Raw genomic sequence first — 15049 nt, 5'->3', positions numbered from 1 at the left:
GGGGGGTGGGGGTGGTGGTGTTTTGTTATACATGTTGAAACCTGGACAAACATTTCTCTGGATTCTTCAGATTGCACAGATACCTTGTGTTATTTTAAATTAAACTTGGTAGTTGCATTTGATAGGAACAAAATTTTAGGGCACTTTTTGTGACCTAGAGGAAAGAAAAGATAAAATGTTACTGTGATGTTGCTTCTGGGCTACTCAAGAATTTATTAAAATATGGAGAAGACTTACTGTGTCCCAGAGTAATACATTTATGGGAGATGTAGCCCTAGCTAGACATATTTCTGGTATGTATTAAATGTTTATTTTGTTTTCTTCTTAGTAAGAGAAGGAAGGAATGAATGGAAGAAATGTTGATCATGGCATTTTAAAAAAACCACCTTTTTAAAAAAAATCCCTATTTATGTAGTGAGAGCAAATTTATATTTTAGCTTTATCTAGATTCTGTGGTTAGCTTATGGTTTAGCTGGGTATCCAGACACTAAACTAGTAGAGAATCAAAAGAAAATAAGATGCAGAATTTGTATTAATTGGAAACTGTCCTCTGAATTGTGGTGAATAGCTCACTTTGAATTCATGGTGCAATTTTTTTAAAAAAAACTTCTTTTCTTCTTTCACAGGAAAGATGATAAAGATTATGCTTTAAAGCAAATAGAAGGTACTGGAATTTCTATGTCTGCATGCAGAGAAATAGCAGTAAGTAATATTAGTTCTTTTTACTAGCGAACAGACTTATTAAAAGTATTTATTTGAGTGTATTCTAGTTTTTGTTTGCTGAATCATGTTACTCTACTATGGGTGCTCTATTTTTTACATGGAGGTATAAAATAAGTACAAATGGCATGGAAGATTTTGTGCACCTGTTATGTTTGCTGTCTAAAAATGACTGTTTTTAAGGTACAGTTACTGCCTGCCTCAGGGCAGATTAACTTTAAATGTAGCAGCTTAAAAAACATTATTAGATTCAGTGGCTTGAATTACATATTTGATCTGACTCTTGCATTAGTACTTCAGTTATTTTCCTAAAGAGATAAGTTCTTATTGGCTCATAATGATTAAAACATGTTAGCATCTGTTTAAGTGTAGACTTCAAACTAAACTGGCATTATTGTTGCCTCAGAGGCTGTGATACACCTGTGAATATTATTCAAACGTTTTCTTAGGTTATGCAGGTTTATATTTGTATATTTCGTGTTCTTAGAAACTAGTGAATGATGTGGTCTAGTTATGGTTTGTGACAAGCTTGCAAAGAAATAGCAGTAAAACTGGTATTCTGAAGTTTAACTGTTATATGTTCTTATGTTGTACTGCTGATTTGGTTTATTTTTTTTAAATGTTTCAACTGAAATTACTTACTAAAAGGAAATGCACGTAACGTGTGGGGGGGGTGAGCGAATAGTTTATTTTCAGTCCATATTCCTCAAGAGTGTAAAACTAGACCTACCCCAATTTCATTTTTATTGATTGAAGTGAATACCATGCCTTCCTACTTTGTCAACTTCCAGTTGGCTTTGTGACTTCAAACATGTTAGTCCTTGAACTGAGTGAAGTGAAAAAAATGAAGCACAAATAATATTCTTCAGGAGAAGCTGCTCTTGTCCGTTGATGAAAGCCATCATAGACATCCACACTGAACCAAAGGAGCTGAAAACAGGGTCTTAGATTTTGCTTATTTCAACCATTTTGGCAGAAATTTTCCACATATTGTGATTCCTTCAGGCTGAGTTCTTTTGGGAAGTGTCACCTACCATTTGAGAGGGTTTTGGGAAAATTATTTGTCTTTTTGCAGTGATTTACCTTAAGAGTTTTGAAAACTTTGTTCTGCTTGAATCTGGCAGGAGAAGCTTGGCTGGTGTTAGGGAGGTATCTCTGCTCTGGATATGACCCCAACTCAATTTCTGTCTGTTAAAAGAGAATCACTAACCTGGCTGACAGTCGGGAAGGATTTGGCGTCATTGCATGGCCTGAGGAGTGTTGTGTGGTCATTTCTCTGGAGCAGCAGCGTCTCTGGGAGTGGTGAAAGGGGAGCAAGAAGCAGGGGAGCTTTCTGCTTGCTCTGAGCTGCTGCAGTGTGCGCCCTTTGAAGAGAACAGCAGTACAAGGTAGCACCCATGTGGAACAGGGTTAGTGGGGGAAGGAGTGGAATGTACTGAAGACACCAAAGATGCCAAGAAAGCAGACACTGAGAGCAAAGAGGGGAATGGAGCCCAAAAGCAGGCACAGGGGCAGAAAAAGTAACCTGAAGCAGCATTTTTTGAGCTGACTTTGCTTCCAGTTGTGCTTCCAGGCTTGCAACTGCTGATACTGTGGTTGAATTTTCCTGCAGTTGAATTAATAATTCACCATGAACGTCTAGGGTTTGAATCTCTCTTCTGTACTGTTCTTTTGATGTTACTGTTTGGAGTTAACAGGAGAAATTTTTCCCCAGGAATATGTTGTTCATTTTAATTCTGTTCAATAGAATATTTTATCCCCTTTGTATAAATTAATATTGTAAAAGGAAAAAAAAAAAGAAAACTCATATGGAGGTGGATCAAATTGAGGATAATAGCCATTCTGTTTATATTGATCATATGTGTAATGTATATATGAAAATACTACTAATTATTCAGTATTGTTGTACCCTAAAATGTCACCTGTACATCTAATTAATAAAATTTTTTATTGTCATACTTAAAAAGTCAAGACTGAATGACAGATTTCGTTACAATATGTTCTGGACTACCCCAATTAATTCATTTTACAAGCATGATGGTATTAGGAGGGACTAGGGTGACTTGGTTGGCATGTCAGGTATGTCCATTTCAGTTTCTCTGGAGAGCTGAAGCTTGTATATTTTACTCTGTGACTGTCTGGGAAGATGGCTGTTTGATATAAATCCCAGTGAAGGTCCCCCTTGTTTTTACAACTATACAATGGCTTTTGTCTTGGTTACGTCGACTAACTTCAGTTTTGAATTACTGGGTAACTTACATGTTTAAAAATGCCCATAGCCTACTCTTCTAAGATACCTATTTGATACAGACACCTGAGCTGAACAACAGTGTCAGATCTTCAGCAAAATAATTATTTAAATATATCATTTACAGGGAGGGGCTTGAACTGGATCAGAGACCCGAGTTGAAATGCCTGACTCAGTTACCGGAGGCGTGCCGCATTAGAAGTATGAGTCTGACAAGTGGCTGAGCAAAGCCCTCCTGTTAGGTCGTGAGTTTCAGGATGGGTGCCCTTGCTTTCTAAAGTCCTCCTCAGAGAGGAGCCTTAGGTGTGGCTGAATCTGACCTTAGGTCAGACTTGATTAATGGCTTTATGTCTAAAGGATTTTATGGTTAGCCACTTATCAGAGTCAACGTTTGCCTGCCAGAGCCCTCGCATAGGCTTTCACAGAGACAGTTTCACAAAGCTGAAACAGATAGAAGGTTTGTTAAGGCGACATACAAGTTCAGAACTGCTGCTGATAAATACACTTATTGTAAAAGTCGAGCTCGAGTTAGTAATTAAGCGCTTTAGTTAACAATATTTTTCCAGATAACGGCTGATGTAGTCAGAGGCTCAAATCTCACCAAAGAGGAGCCTCTGCTTGGGGAGCAGAGAGAGGTCCAGGCCTGTCAACCCACCCAGTAGCTGCTGTTTCTCAAAAAACAGCATTCTAAATGCCAAGTTTATACTCTGGGTGAGGTGGGACTAAGTCAATTACCTTATGCTGATTGACAATTAACAAGGGTTGTCGTGTTGTCGATCAGAGAAAGTTGGGGGGAAGGTGTTCTGTGCAGAGGTCTTTCCAGCTTTTCTGTAGCGGTGTTTGACTGTGTGACCTCCATCTCAGGTTTGGGCATTAGACCATAAACCATCACATTTGTTGCTTCTCTTGTCCAGGTGTGATGAGCGGTGTTCTCTTATCTTGCTTCTGTCCTTGAAAGCAAGATAAGCTCCAGCCAGACCTTGATGAAATACTCCCTTTCAAGTCTGTCTTTGACAAAACAGGCAAGTCCCTTGTTCAAAGCAGACTCCCTCCCTTCTCGTTTATGGTAACTCGGTATTCAGCACTAACAAGCCTGATTGTCCAGAGGAACTCAACCTATGTATGTATCATAAAGACTTCCTGTGTTTCAGTACTTCCTGCAGCATGAGTACTTTATTGAGCTATGTGACAGGGCTACAAACAGTATTCTTCAGAGATTTTGTATAAAGGGAGGGTAGTATTACTTTTAGTTCTGTGAAAGTGGGACGATGATACTGATTAAATGCTTGAAATTGGAATGCCTAGGAATCATAATGTTTTTCGTGGACAGCAAAATTTGACCAAGCTTCATGTCCAGTCTCTGTCTCATCTGAATTCTTCATCCACCTCCTTATTTTCAGAGAACCTTTAATAACACCTCTTCTAATACACTGGATGTGTTTGGATATTAGAAGTGCTAATAAATACTGACTTTATGTGTGATCACATAAGACTTACTTGTTTTGGAAACCACAGAAGTTAAAAACAGAAATGTGCCTTTTTTTCTCTTGACATTTTGTGTTGTCAGGCTTCTTTTTCACAACATTTAGGACTTTAAAAATAAAACCAAAAGAATAAAATAAAGCAACAATTTCACATGGTCGTATGTCTGAAGAACTGGAGCTTCAAAAATGTATTGTCAGCTTCATAATAAATTCATAGAGTGAGCAGTATTAAAACTTTTTCTGTTACATTGCCTTTGTAAGCTTTCCTTTGAACACTTTTGAAAGGAAAACAGCATGTACTTTCAGCAGGTATTTTGTTCTTATTTTAATACTGTGGAATATCTGACTCATGAGAATATATAACTGTAAAATTGTATTTACATTGAAAAAAACAGATCTTGAATCTACTGTATAAGCCAACTTGGGATTTAAGAACTTGTGTAATAAAATTTGGGTTTCAGTGTAAATAACAAGTTTAAAGTACTTGAGTAGAGCTCCAGTTTTTGATAGGAAACTAAGAATAGTGACTTGAATTTTTTTTAGAAATTTATTTTATGAATATAGAATTGGATTATCCTTCTGGAGTTGTCACATTCTGCTTCTGCTCTTGCAGACAAGCAAAGTGCACCTTCAAAAAATTTAGCAAACTGCAAGTTAAACTTGTAAGGAAAAGTAAAATCTCTAAAGACAGTGCCTGAGTCATTCTAGTAATGACTATAAACATTATTCAGCCTTTAAGCCAAAATTAATCACGACTAGTTCATACCCATTGGTACTTATGATAATATTGTCAGTTAGAATAGCTCTTCTCTTCCATTTTAATTTTAAAGAGAAAGATTGTTTCTTTCCTGCCTTGTTTTGGCAGGCTATAAGGATTTTGGCTTGGCTTGCCAGTTTCCCGTTGCGCAGTAGGCTCTCCATTCCCCTGGCTGTAGGCTTGGCCTTTTTTTGCCCTATTGCGCTTGGAATTAATCAATCATCCCTGAAATGGCCAAAATTGCACATAGTGTTTCAGGTAATGTCTTAGTACTGCCTGTACTGATCTCTTGTAGCAGTAGTTCCACTGGTATCTTATCTGTTACAGGGTGACTAAATCTTTGTCAGTTGTCTTCTGATCTAAAAATCACCTTTTTCTCCTTCAACTGCAGTCTGTTTTCTGTTCCAAGTCCCTATTTGCCCGTTTTCCATCTTAAAGCCATGACGTGACTATTAATGTATGATTTGTTTGTTGCTGGATCACTTTGTGGAACTGATGTGGGCTTTTTTGAAGCATGAGATGATGATTAGATTTTGAATTTACACCATCAAATTAGCAAGATGACACAATAGCGGTTTTTTGCTCCGGTTAATGTTTTGCTTGATATTGCCCATGGCTTTGTGTCTAAGCCAGCTTTCTGACTGTCCTAAGCTTTGGGAGAAACGTATTGCATAGCACTCGTAGGAAGGCATTGAGAGCAAGGGGTTGCCTTTTCTACAGTGGCTAATGTCCTGGCACAGGACGCGAGAGAAACTCCTTCTGGGCCAGGTCACCTGGCCAGTTGCTCTAGCAAATGATTCTGTACTCAATTATAGAAGTAAGCATGGTAGTATAGCAACACTAAGCAGCTTACAGTTCCTTGCAGACCACACGTAGTAGCAAGCATCAGGAGTGAGGGTGGAATGACATTTGCAGTAAAGCTAGCGGTCCTCACTTAGACGAAGAGTGCAGTGTATTGAATGTGCTCTGTCAATGCAGTGTCTTGGCTCATGAGAAGTGTCTGTAGTGGTGGAGAGCTCTACAGGAAATACGAGAATATCACCAGAGGAAGGAGAACGTGCTCATTGAGACTCACACGGAGTTCAGCTCATATTTAATGTGAAAGGTAATTGTTGTTAGTGTCCCTGTGCAAGAAAAGATTTGCCTTAGCCATGCAGCAGTTTGCCAGGCTGCCTTAATGCTGCTGTTGATTATTTAATAATGTCCTGTCTTGCCCTACTTTGTTCTTGTTTGTGAAGCAATTTAAAAATGTGCATTGTTAGGATGCTTTCATTTACTGTCCCCCAGCTACCCCATGGCTGTGGAATGAGTATTTCTGCATTTGAAGGAGAAGATGGAGCCTTAGTGCGAGCCCAGGACTTGCACATAGGGATGCTGTTTCCCTTGCTGTATCTTGAACAATATTTATGAAAGCAAGAGCAAGACCAGACTGGGGCAACATGGGTTATAACACTGAAGTCAAACTGGATGTATCAATGTCTTCATCAGTTGCTGATTTGTATTTCTTTGAAGGTGAATTGGGTCTCCCTTCCTTCTAAAGGGCACCCAGGCCAAGTAATTTAAGGCTGTGGAAATGCTCTTGAATCATTGTGTGATATGCAAATGAAAAGGACAGTGACTTACTGAGAGCCAAATGCATAGTTTTTTTCTACTTTTTCTTTGTGTTCTATGGAGCTGAACCAGGGTCAAGAGAAGCAATTAGATAGCAGTCACGAGGACAAAAAGTGGTCTTTATCATTAACAGGCATCATACTGATGGTCATACTGTGTTTCTTGTAGTCCGCTTTGTCTCCAGTAACCTCTGTCAGCTGCTGGACACGAGGCAAGTCATCTGGTGGGAAAGGCATGTGGCATATGGGCTAGAGAGACCTGGTTCCTGGAGGGTGAGGTTGCTGGAAATGCTGTTTACAGCCCATGTGATGTGTTACCATCTGCATGAGCTGCTTCTGTCCTTCAGACAGCATTTGCTTTTGTTGCTTTGCTTTATCACTGTCCTGGAGCATTTCAGCCTTTCCAAGATGGTGATTCAGGGATCATCTGTCACCGCTGCAGCAATAATTCCCTTATTCTGATGGTTTTGCTGATGTATATTAGCCATCCTATTCACTGGGGTGCTTGTGGCTGTCTAGCTTTGACTGATTCCATCAGTTTTTTTTAGGCAGACTGAAAGAATATGTAGTTAATGGCTATTCAGCATAAAAGACAAAGACAAAACCAGCAAGAATGATAAACTGAGCACACAGATGCACAGACTATAAGAGCTGCTATCAGTGACAGTAACAAAAGCTAGAACTCTTAAAACAGTGGTGGACCATAAAAGAAACCTCAGATGTGTCCTTGAAGAGAGCCAACCAGGACTTTTTAAAGGATGAGAAGGAAAGCAGATTGCTATGGATCTTACAGGAGGATGGAGATTTTATTGGGTATTTGACAGGGCTGCTGGGATGTTTAAAATGTCTGAGATGTTTAGAGGAAGGGTAAAAGACAGGAAAGGGACTGATCAAGATGTGCTGGGGAGGAAAAACCATGGGAAAATGGAGAGGGAATAAGGGGCAGGTTTCATGTAAGCAGGCTACTGGGCAGTGTGCTTGTCTGGCCAAGCCCTGTACATGGTCACCACAGTCCATCCTGTGTCTGTTCCTAACTGTTCTCTGTGTTGAGTGTGCTCTGTGTTTTGCATGTGCACCTGTGACCTGCTAGCAAACTTCATTCTGGGCTAGGTGGTGAGAACAGGACGAGGGCTGCAGGGGCCCGATACTGGGAATACCACAGGTCTGCAGAAGCTGGCCATGGAAGGGACGTAGGTCAGGAGATAAACACTTACGCAGCTCTCCCTGGTAGCTCGTGTGTGACCTGCTAGTGAACTTCAAGCACAAGCATGCAGAACCAGCAAGGAAGAGACTGAAACCTGGAGAGACCTGGCGTCGGAGCTGGAATCTGGATGAAAGGGCATGATGGCACCTGCACTTAGATTCTGAGCAGACATGAGGTCTGCACTGGAGTCTGAGGGACCAGTGAATATGTGTCCCTGTGAACTTTAAGGCTGAACATTGAGCTATAGTGGAGAAAGGGATCCAGGCCAATTACATTTTACAGAGATACTGTTAGTGCTTATGTGGGTGCCTGCAGAGAAGATGCTGTTTTCCAGCCTGTTGATGCCTGTGTGGCTGGTCATGTCTGTCATGTGTGTGCCTGTAGGAAATGCTCACTCAGTTACTTGTACCTTGCTGCTGGCTGGATTTGGAAACAGGGAGGAGCAGCAACCTGTTATCTAGCAGACAGGAGGAATGCTGTGAATCTCAGAGTCCATGGGATTGACTACCCTGAGCACAAACCAAGGAGCATTATGTCTATGTTGCCTCGTTGTACAGACAGAGGACCCTTCTGCTGCAGTACTCAAAGTTTCTCATCTATGTGTCATATTCTGGACCAGCTTTGGTGGTGGGTTCTCTGTACCCTCCAAGGTGAATCACATTTGATGTGAAGAGGTTGGGTTTTTAAAGTGGATGATAGCTGCTACCTGGGGAATAAGGAGTAGGATGAACTTAAAATGAGACAGGAAGGCATGAAGGGGAAAATGACATTATTTTCTAGAGCTCTGACTACTGTCTGCCTCTTTCATCAAGGAATAGTATGTTGTATCTGGTACACGTGGGTCATCAGGCCACAGGAAATCTGATAAAATTTTGGTATGGACATAATAATTGCTGAACTGTCATGCAATCATCTGGGTAAAGTCAGTTTATTAAAATGTTTAGCATAAATTTAAGCTGTGAATTTATACTGATTCAACAAAAAGTCCTTTACTGTAAGGACTGGTGCAGTGCATCCTTAAACCCTATAATGTCATTAGCTATTAAGAAGCTGACTCCCACCGATGGCCTGATGCTCTGCTGGGTCTGGCTGGGATGCAGTTAATCTCCACAGCAGCCTGTATGGTGCTGTGACTCGAGCGGTGTTGATAACCCACCCGTGTTTTGGCTGTTGTTGAGCGGTGCTTGCACCGTGTCCAGGCTCTTTCCCACTCTGTGCCTTCTTTGTTTGCAGAGGTAACCTTTGCTCAGAGACTGAGTGGGCTCCTTGTGGGAAGTTGTGAGTGATTCCCTTTGCATCACTTGTTTGTTTAGTTTTTTAATTCTTCTTTCCTTCGCTTATTAAACTGTCTTATCCTCACCCACAAATTTGCTTGCTTTTTTTCCTCTTCCTCTCCCATCGGAGTGAGGGAGGTGAGCAAGTGGCTGCGTGGGGCTTAGCTGCTGACTGGGGTCAACCTATTACAGATGGCCCCCACCTGTAATTCATAAAAAATTACAAATAAGCATTTCTTGGTTTTACCCATACTGATCTCATGCTCTGTAGGAATTATAGACATTTACAAAATTCCATACTTCTTGCAGATCCTGCCTTAAAATTTGTCTCTGTAATGCTTTTACAAATCTTAAGAGGTTTAACATGCTGAAACTACTACCTTCTGCAGTGATTTGTAATGCTGCATTGCATCCTCAGTGTTCTGTCTGCCTGTTTGATCTCATATTTGAAATAAAAGCTCTGTGGGCTACAGGTCCTCTTGCTCAAGAAATGCCACACTGTAGACTCTGTTCAGTGAGTAGGGATGGGAGTCTCTCTCAAATGAAATAGAAAAGAAGGAAACAAACATATGCAGATATCCACTCCCATTTTATTCTCTCAGTAGCAGCTAAAATGTTACCCCACATGACAAAGGTATCAGTAGAAAGGAATTGATTTTCTTGTTTCCTCTATTATGTAGTGGGAAAATTGTATTTTATTGAAAATAGATTCAATCTCAGAAATAAAATGCTAATTTTCTATTCTATATTCAGACAGTAATTCAAATTGTCCTTGACTTTTTTAAAAAACCTACCCATCCCTTTTATTAAAAATGTCATAATTTCTGGCAGACTGAGCTGGCAAGAATTTGTCTGATCTTGAGTAGCCACGCTTAATCATAGTTTGCTTAGATAAGGTTTTTTGTTTCTTTCTGAGCAATTGTATGAGTCCAGTATAATTGTAGCATGTCCAGTAGAGCTCAAATAGACTGATGCTGTCTGCATTCAGTTTTTGTGCTATATCTTGGCTATGTTTTCCTTTTGGTAGTGGTTAAAGCTGTGATTTGTAAAGCAGCTGAAGTAGTTTAATGGCTGACTGTTGCTAAAATAAGATGTTGCTCCTTGCTGTGTCCCTTCGTTTGTGCTGGGTCTACTGTTAGTGCCGTGGGTCATTTCAGCTCAGGAACTCAGGAGAAAATTAATGCCTTTTTGTGTCTGGGTTAGTTTTCCCTTGAACGGGGAGCTTTTTCGTGGATGGCTTCTGTGAGTGCTGTAACTGGTGTAATATCTATTGTGGGAGGGAGTGGGACCTTATTCTGTAGGTGATGGTGACCTTGTAGACCAGCTGACTCCATCTTACAAACCACATCTTCGTTTAACTGACTACATTGACGGACTCTAAATGAGTCATTCCATTCAGCCTTGAATGATTGCAACCCAAAATGCAGGGTTTTCAGATAACTGTGAGTCAGGAGAAAATTGGATACCCCAAATGGCTCTATTGAAGATTACAGCCTATGGGAAAGGGCAGATGCCACAGCTGGCTTTTTGCAAAGTCTTCTTGATCCTAGATAATAGTGAGGTTTACATAGACTGCAGCTTTTAGGAAATGAATAGGAAGTGAATGCCCTAAGGGGGCTATGACCTGCTTTCAGCTTTGGTTTCAAACTGTTGACTGGTTCTTGCATTAAAAAAAAATATGTGCTGTTTTCCGTGACTTACAGATTTCAACTTTTATTGTTTGTATTGTAGAGTATGTAGCAAAGAATATTACAATATTCATCTTTCCAGCCCTTTCGCTGCTCAGGGTGTGTGGATATAACTGTTGTGGACTTTCTTTATTTTGCAGTTGCTGCGGGAGCTCAAGCATCCAAATGTCATTTCTCTGCAGAAGGTGTTTCTTTCTCATGCTGACAGGAAAGTGTGGCTTCTCTTTGACTACGCTGAGCATGACCTCTGGGTAAGGTGAATTGTTTGTAGGTACCAGGTTTAGAGTTTTAGCTGCAGAAAAGGGACAAGGTCAGGGAAGACACATTGGTTTAAAAACAGTATAGCCTTTTGCCCTGTGTTTTTTTTTTTGGAAACGTTTTCAGTAGTAAAGGAAAAGCAATGGAAAATGTTTGGTAAGCATGCTGCACAGTTAATCTGTGACCTCTTTAAGAAGATAAAAATCTGCATTCAGCTCTCAGTAGCTAGAAATCTAGTTAAATAAAGATATAACCCCTCCATTACAGCTAAAGTAGGGTGCAGGAAAATATAAGCGATTATGCAGGTGGATTCCCTTTGAAAAGTGATAAACTTATTGGCTGAGTAGGACAGTTTAGTGTTTTAATTACATTGCATGCCATCCATGAATACATGAAGTGTGAGTAATGCCACTGTATATAATTGAAATCTTATCCATATGTTCCAGTGAGAAGAGCTTTTTACTTAACTCATCTGCTGAAATTTCATATATTTGGGAGGAAGGCTGATTATTCCTAATTACAAGATACAGCTTTAAAATATAAACATGTTGGAGGCAAAGTAAATTTGTTTTAAGATATATACCCTTTCCCTCTGTTAACGTTTGTAAGCTTAACATCTATTTGGAATACTTAAAAAAAAAAAAAAAAAAAAAGTTAAAGTAGCATGGTAGAGAAGCCAAAATCCCATGCAACTTTGACTTCCCTGAAGAAATGTATGTGTGTGTCTGAATTAAATGTGACATACATTTTGAGTATTGGTCTCAATGGAACAAGTATTGTAATGCTGACCTTTAAAGATATTAAGAAGATGTGGATCAAAGCGTACAACAGAGGCAGTTTGGAATGAGATGGAAATTTTGATGTATGTGTTCATGTAAGACTTTTGCAGTACTAACAGTGAGTTGGTTTTTCTTCTTCATGTAGTTAGACAGACAGCACAAACCAAAATACAACCAGTTTCTTTTTAAAAATATGTTCCTTGTAGTTGGGAATAATTCACCAGTATTTGCCGAAGAACTAGCGTGTTGGTTTTATTTCAGCTAAGCTGAATTGAAGATATTTTCTGCTAGTTAAATGTCTTGAAAGTTCTGATACTTGATATTGAGATTTTGTTACCAAAATAAAGTTAGAGGAAAAAAGTTACTGAACAGCTGAAACGTGAGATATTCTAAAGGCTGATGTACAAAACCAACCAACCAAAAAAAAAAAAAATTCTGAGTAAATGGAGTAAAGGGATTTTTTAATGTGGATTAAAACCAGGCATATTCTTTTTTTCACTGCTTCCCCATATTTATGATATACTAAGCTACAGAAGTTTAGGAATGTTTGAGTTTGGTTTTTTTTGTTTCAAAATGTAATGCAGGGCTTTGTATTTGTTTGGATGATTGTGACTAATGACCCTGTTTGTATTTATACATTTCTGCGCTGCTTCTTGCTTAACCAAAGTCACTGCAGAAGCACTTTGGTTCACGAAACACTTGCATATAAATAACTTAGGAATGACCCTCAATTTTGAGATTTGTTTACATGCACATACTTGTATAAACTTCAGAACTCGCCAGCTGTACCAACCTCTGGTTGTTCACTGTATCTGGGTGCAAGAGATTTAACTGCAGAGACTGGGCTGGCTCCATGCCTCAGAGAGCCGGCTATGGACCAAGTCCTCCAGCGCTGAGCATATCTAGCACAGCAGGTCTCGATCAAGGCTGGGAAAAGGGCACAGAGTATCATAGAGCAGGAACAAAAAGGTCCAGGAGAGCCATCTGTCCTTCTGTCTCTGAAGATTCACTTCTCTCTGGCCACTGCATGAAAAATAACATTTGCTTTGGAGTCAGTGGAGGTGAGAGGAGGTGAAACTTGCAGCTCAGGCTGAGGGATGCTCGTGCATGTGGTGCTTGGCTGACTGGGCAGGGTCTGACACCTTTTCATCAATGTTTCTGTCCTCTGTGCAGTTCCATTTTTTACCTTTGGCAGAGCAGGGATGTGCCTTTTCCTCCCAGGAAAGCCAAGCTCAACACTTGAAGCGAATGAGGGCAAGCTGTGTTGCACTGGGCTGCGGCAAGAGAGGAAAGGCATTTTCCCAAAGGCGTTTGAGGAGTTGGATACCTAATTGGCACCCGAATATGAAAGCTCAGGAACACAGGATGAACATGTGGTAGGAGTTTGATGCCAGGTTTTGGATGGACAAGATCAAGGCTGTTTTGATGATCACACGAGTGTCACTGATTACAGAAAAGAAGTGTGAATGCGCAAAAAAGTTTGTTCTAGAAATTACCTCTCTTGGCACCCCTTATGCTATTGCACTTAGTGGCACCTGAGGCTCAAGTGCTAGGAAAACATATCCTTTTGGACTCCTCATTGTTGCTAGATGTTACTGCCTGTGAATACACTTATAATTGTTAAAGGTTTTTTCTGTGTCTGGCTTGTATTCCTCATCCCACTGTGGGAGAGTGGGCGAGGTACTGTGTAGGGGTTAGCTACCTGCCAGGGTTAAACCACAGCAACAACTGATTTAATTTTTGAGAGGTTTCCTTGGACCAGTGATCACTTTACCTTGTATAGTATTAATTTTCTAGTACCTAAGGTGCATGTTTCTAGTTTTGAAAATGAATGATGCAAGGTTGAAAAAACCCCTAAGAAGTCTGCGTAAGGAATTACTGGCAATCTTTTTGTTTAATGCTGTAGATTGAGGCATTACATTTTTTAATTTTTATTTCTTTTTCCCCCTTTACAGCATATAATCAAGTTTCACAGGGCTTCTAAAGCAAACAAGAAACCAGTTCAGTTACCTCGGGGAATGGTGAAGTCACTGTTATATCAGATCCTAGATGGTATTCACTACCTGCATGCTAACTGGGTTTTACACAGGGATTTGGTAAGTGGATCTGCAATGGGCTTTAGTACTGGGATGACAATTGAGGGCAAGGATTGTTTTTTATCCAAATCGCTGGGAAACAAAAACCTTTGTGCTAAGGGCATGTACTAATAAATATATGTTTTTATACTGCAGTCAGACAACCTGGATTAATAGAGCGAATTTTAACAGCTGGCTATGGTCTGATATGCTTATGACAGCAAAGTATATCAGATGGCTGTTTTCCTTTTTGGATTTTCTAAATAAACTATTTTTGAAAGTGTTCATTTAAATAACAGGCATGTTGAGGTACAGAAAATGCCTCTGGTAGTATAACTGCAGGCAAGAGAAATAACTAAATATGGCACGTGTGTAGGTGGGGGAGAGAATGATTGGCTGTAAGAACAGCTAAAAAAATAAGAACTCCCTGAAATGATCAGTTTTACTTACAAAGGTAATGTTTGAATGCCACTATCTTCTCCTAATGTCTATAATCTGTCACAAATATAGCCATGCTGACTTTTGAAGACTTCTGAAAATAAACTAATGTTTATCCAAACTGCAGTATAAGCAAAAAAATTTGAACCTGAGTTAGTGTTTCTTAACCAGCAAATTCTATTAAACGTTTTAAATTGGTGAATCTCACCAATTCTTATATATTTGCCTTTGAAATCCGCCCATAGCTGGCTGGGCTGGTTCTGTCTTGTCTTAAAATTGGGTAGTTTTCCTGACCCAGTTGTCTGTAGCTCTTATTCTTAGAAGTAAATTGAAAAAAACCCCTGCTATCAAAGTATGATACTATCTATATATGTTGTTTCTAATTACTGAAGTTTCATTAGTGCATGAGAGTATTGTTAGTTTGACCTTTCATTCCCATGAGTCAGTATTACCAGTGCTATTCTGTGCTTCGTGCAGTAAGTCTGGCTTCCTTTTTATTCTTCTAGAGTAACTT

General features: G+C 39.7%; 1 protein-coding gene across 1 annotated transcript; it reads left to right on the top strand.

Annotated features, from left to right (window-relative positions):
- Window positions 1-626: 626 nt before the first annotated feature.
- Window positions 627-14118, top strand: LOC104532237 (cyclin-dependent kinase 8; the record flags this gene model as incomplete). The annotated part of the gene is made up of 3 exons (XM_010177389.1): window positions 627-702; window positions 11126-11236; window positions 13978-14118. Coding segments are annotated over 3 exons (328 nt in total), but the record flags the coding sequence as incomplete, so codon positions are not given.
- Window positions 14119-15049: the final 931 nt, after the last annotated feature.

This window comes from Antrostomus carolinensis, unplaced genomic scaffold (assembly GCF_000700745.2).
Source record: "Antrostomus carolinensis isolate BGI_N321 unplaced genomic scaffold, ASM70074v2 scaffold18821, whole genome shotgun sequence".
In the NCBI taxonomy this organism is placed as follows: domain Eukaryota; kingdom Metazoa; phylum Chordata; class Aves; order Caprimulgiformes; family Caprimulgidae; genus Antrostomus; species Antrostomus carolinensis.
Note: the sequence above shows the minus strand (reverse complement) of the source record. Positions and strands in the feature narration are given on the sequence as shown.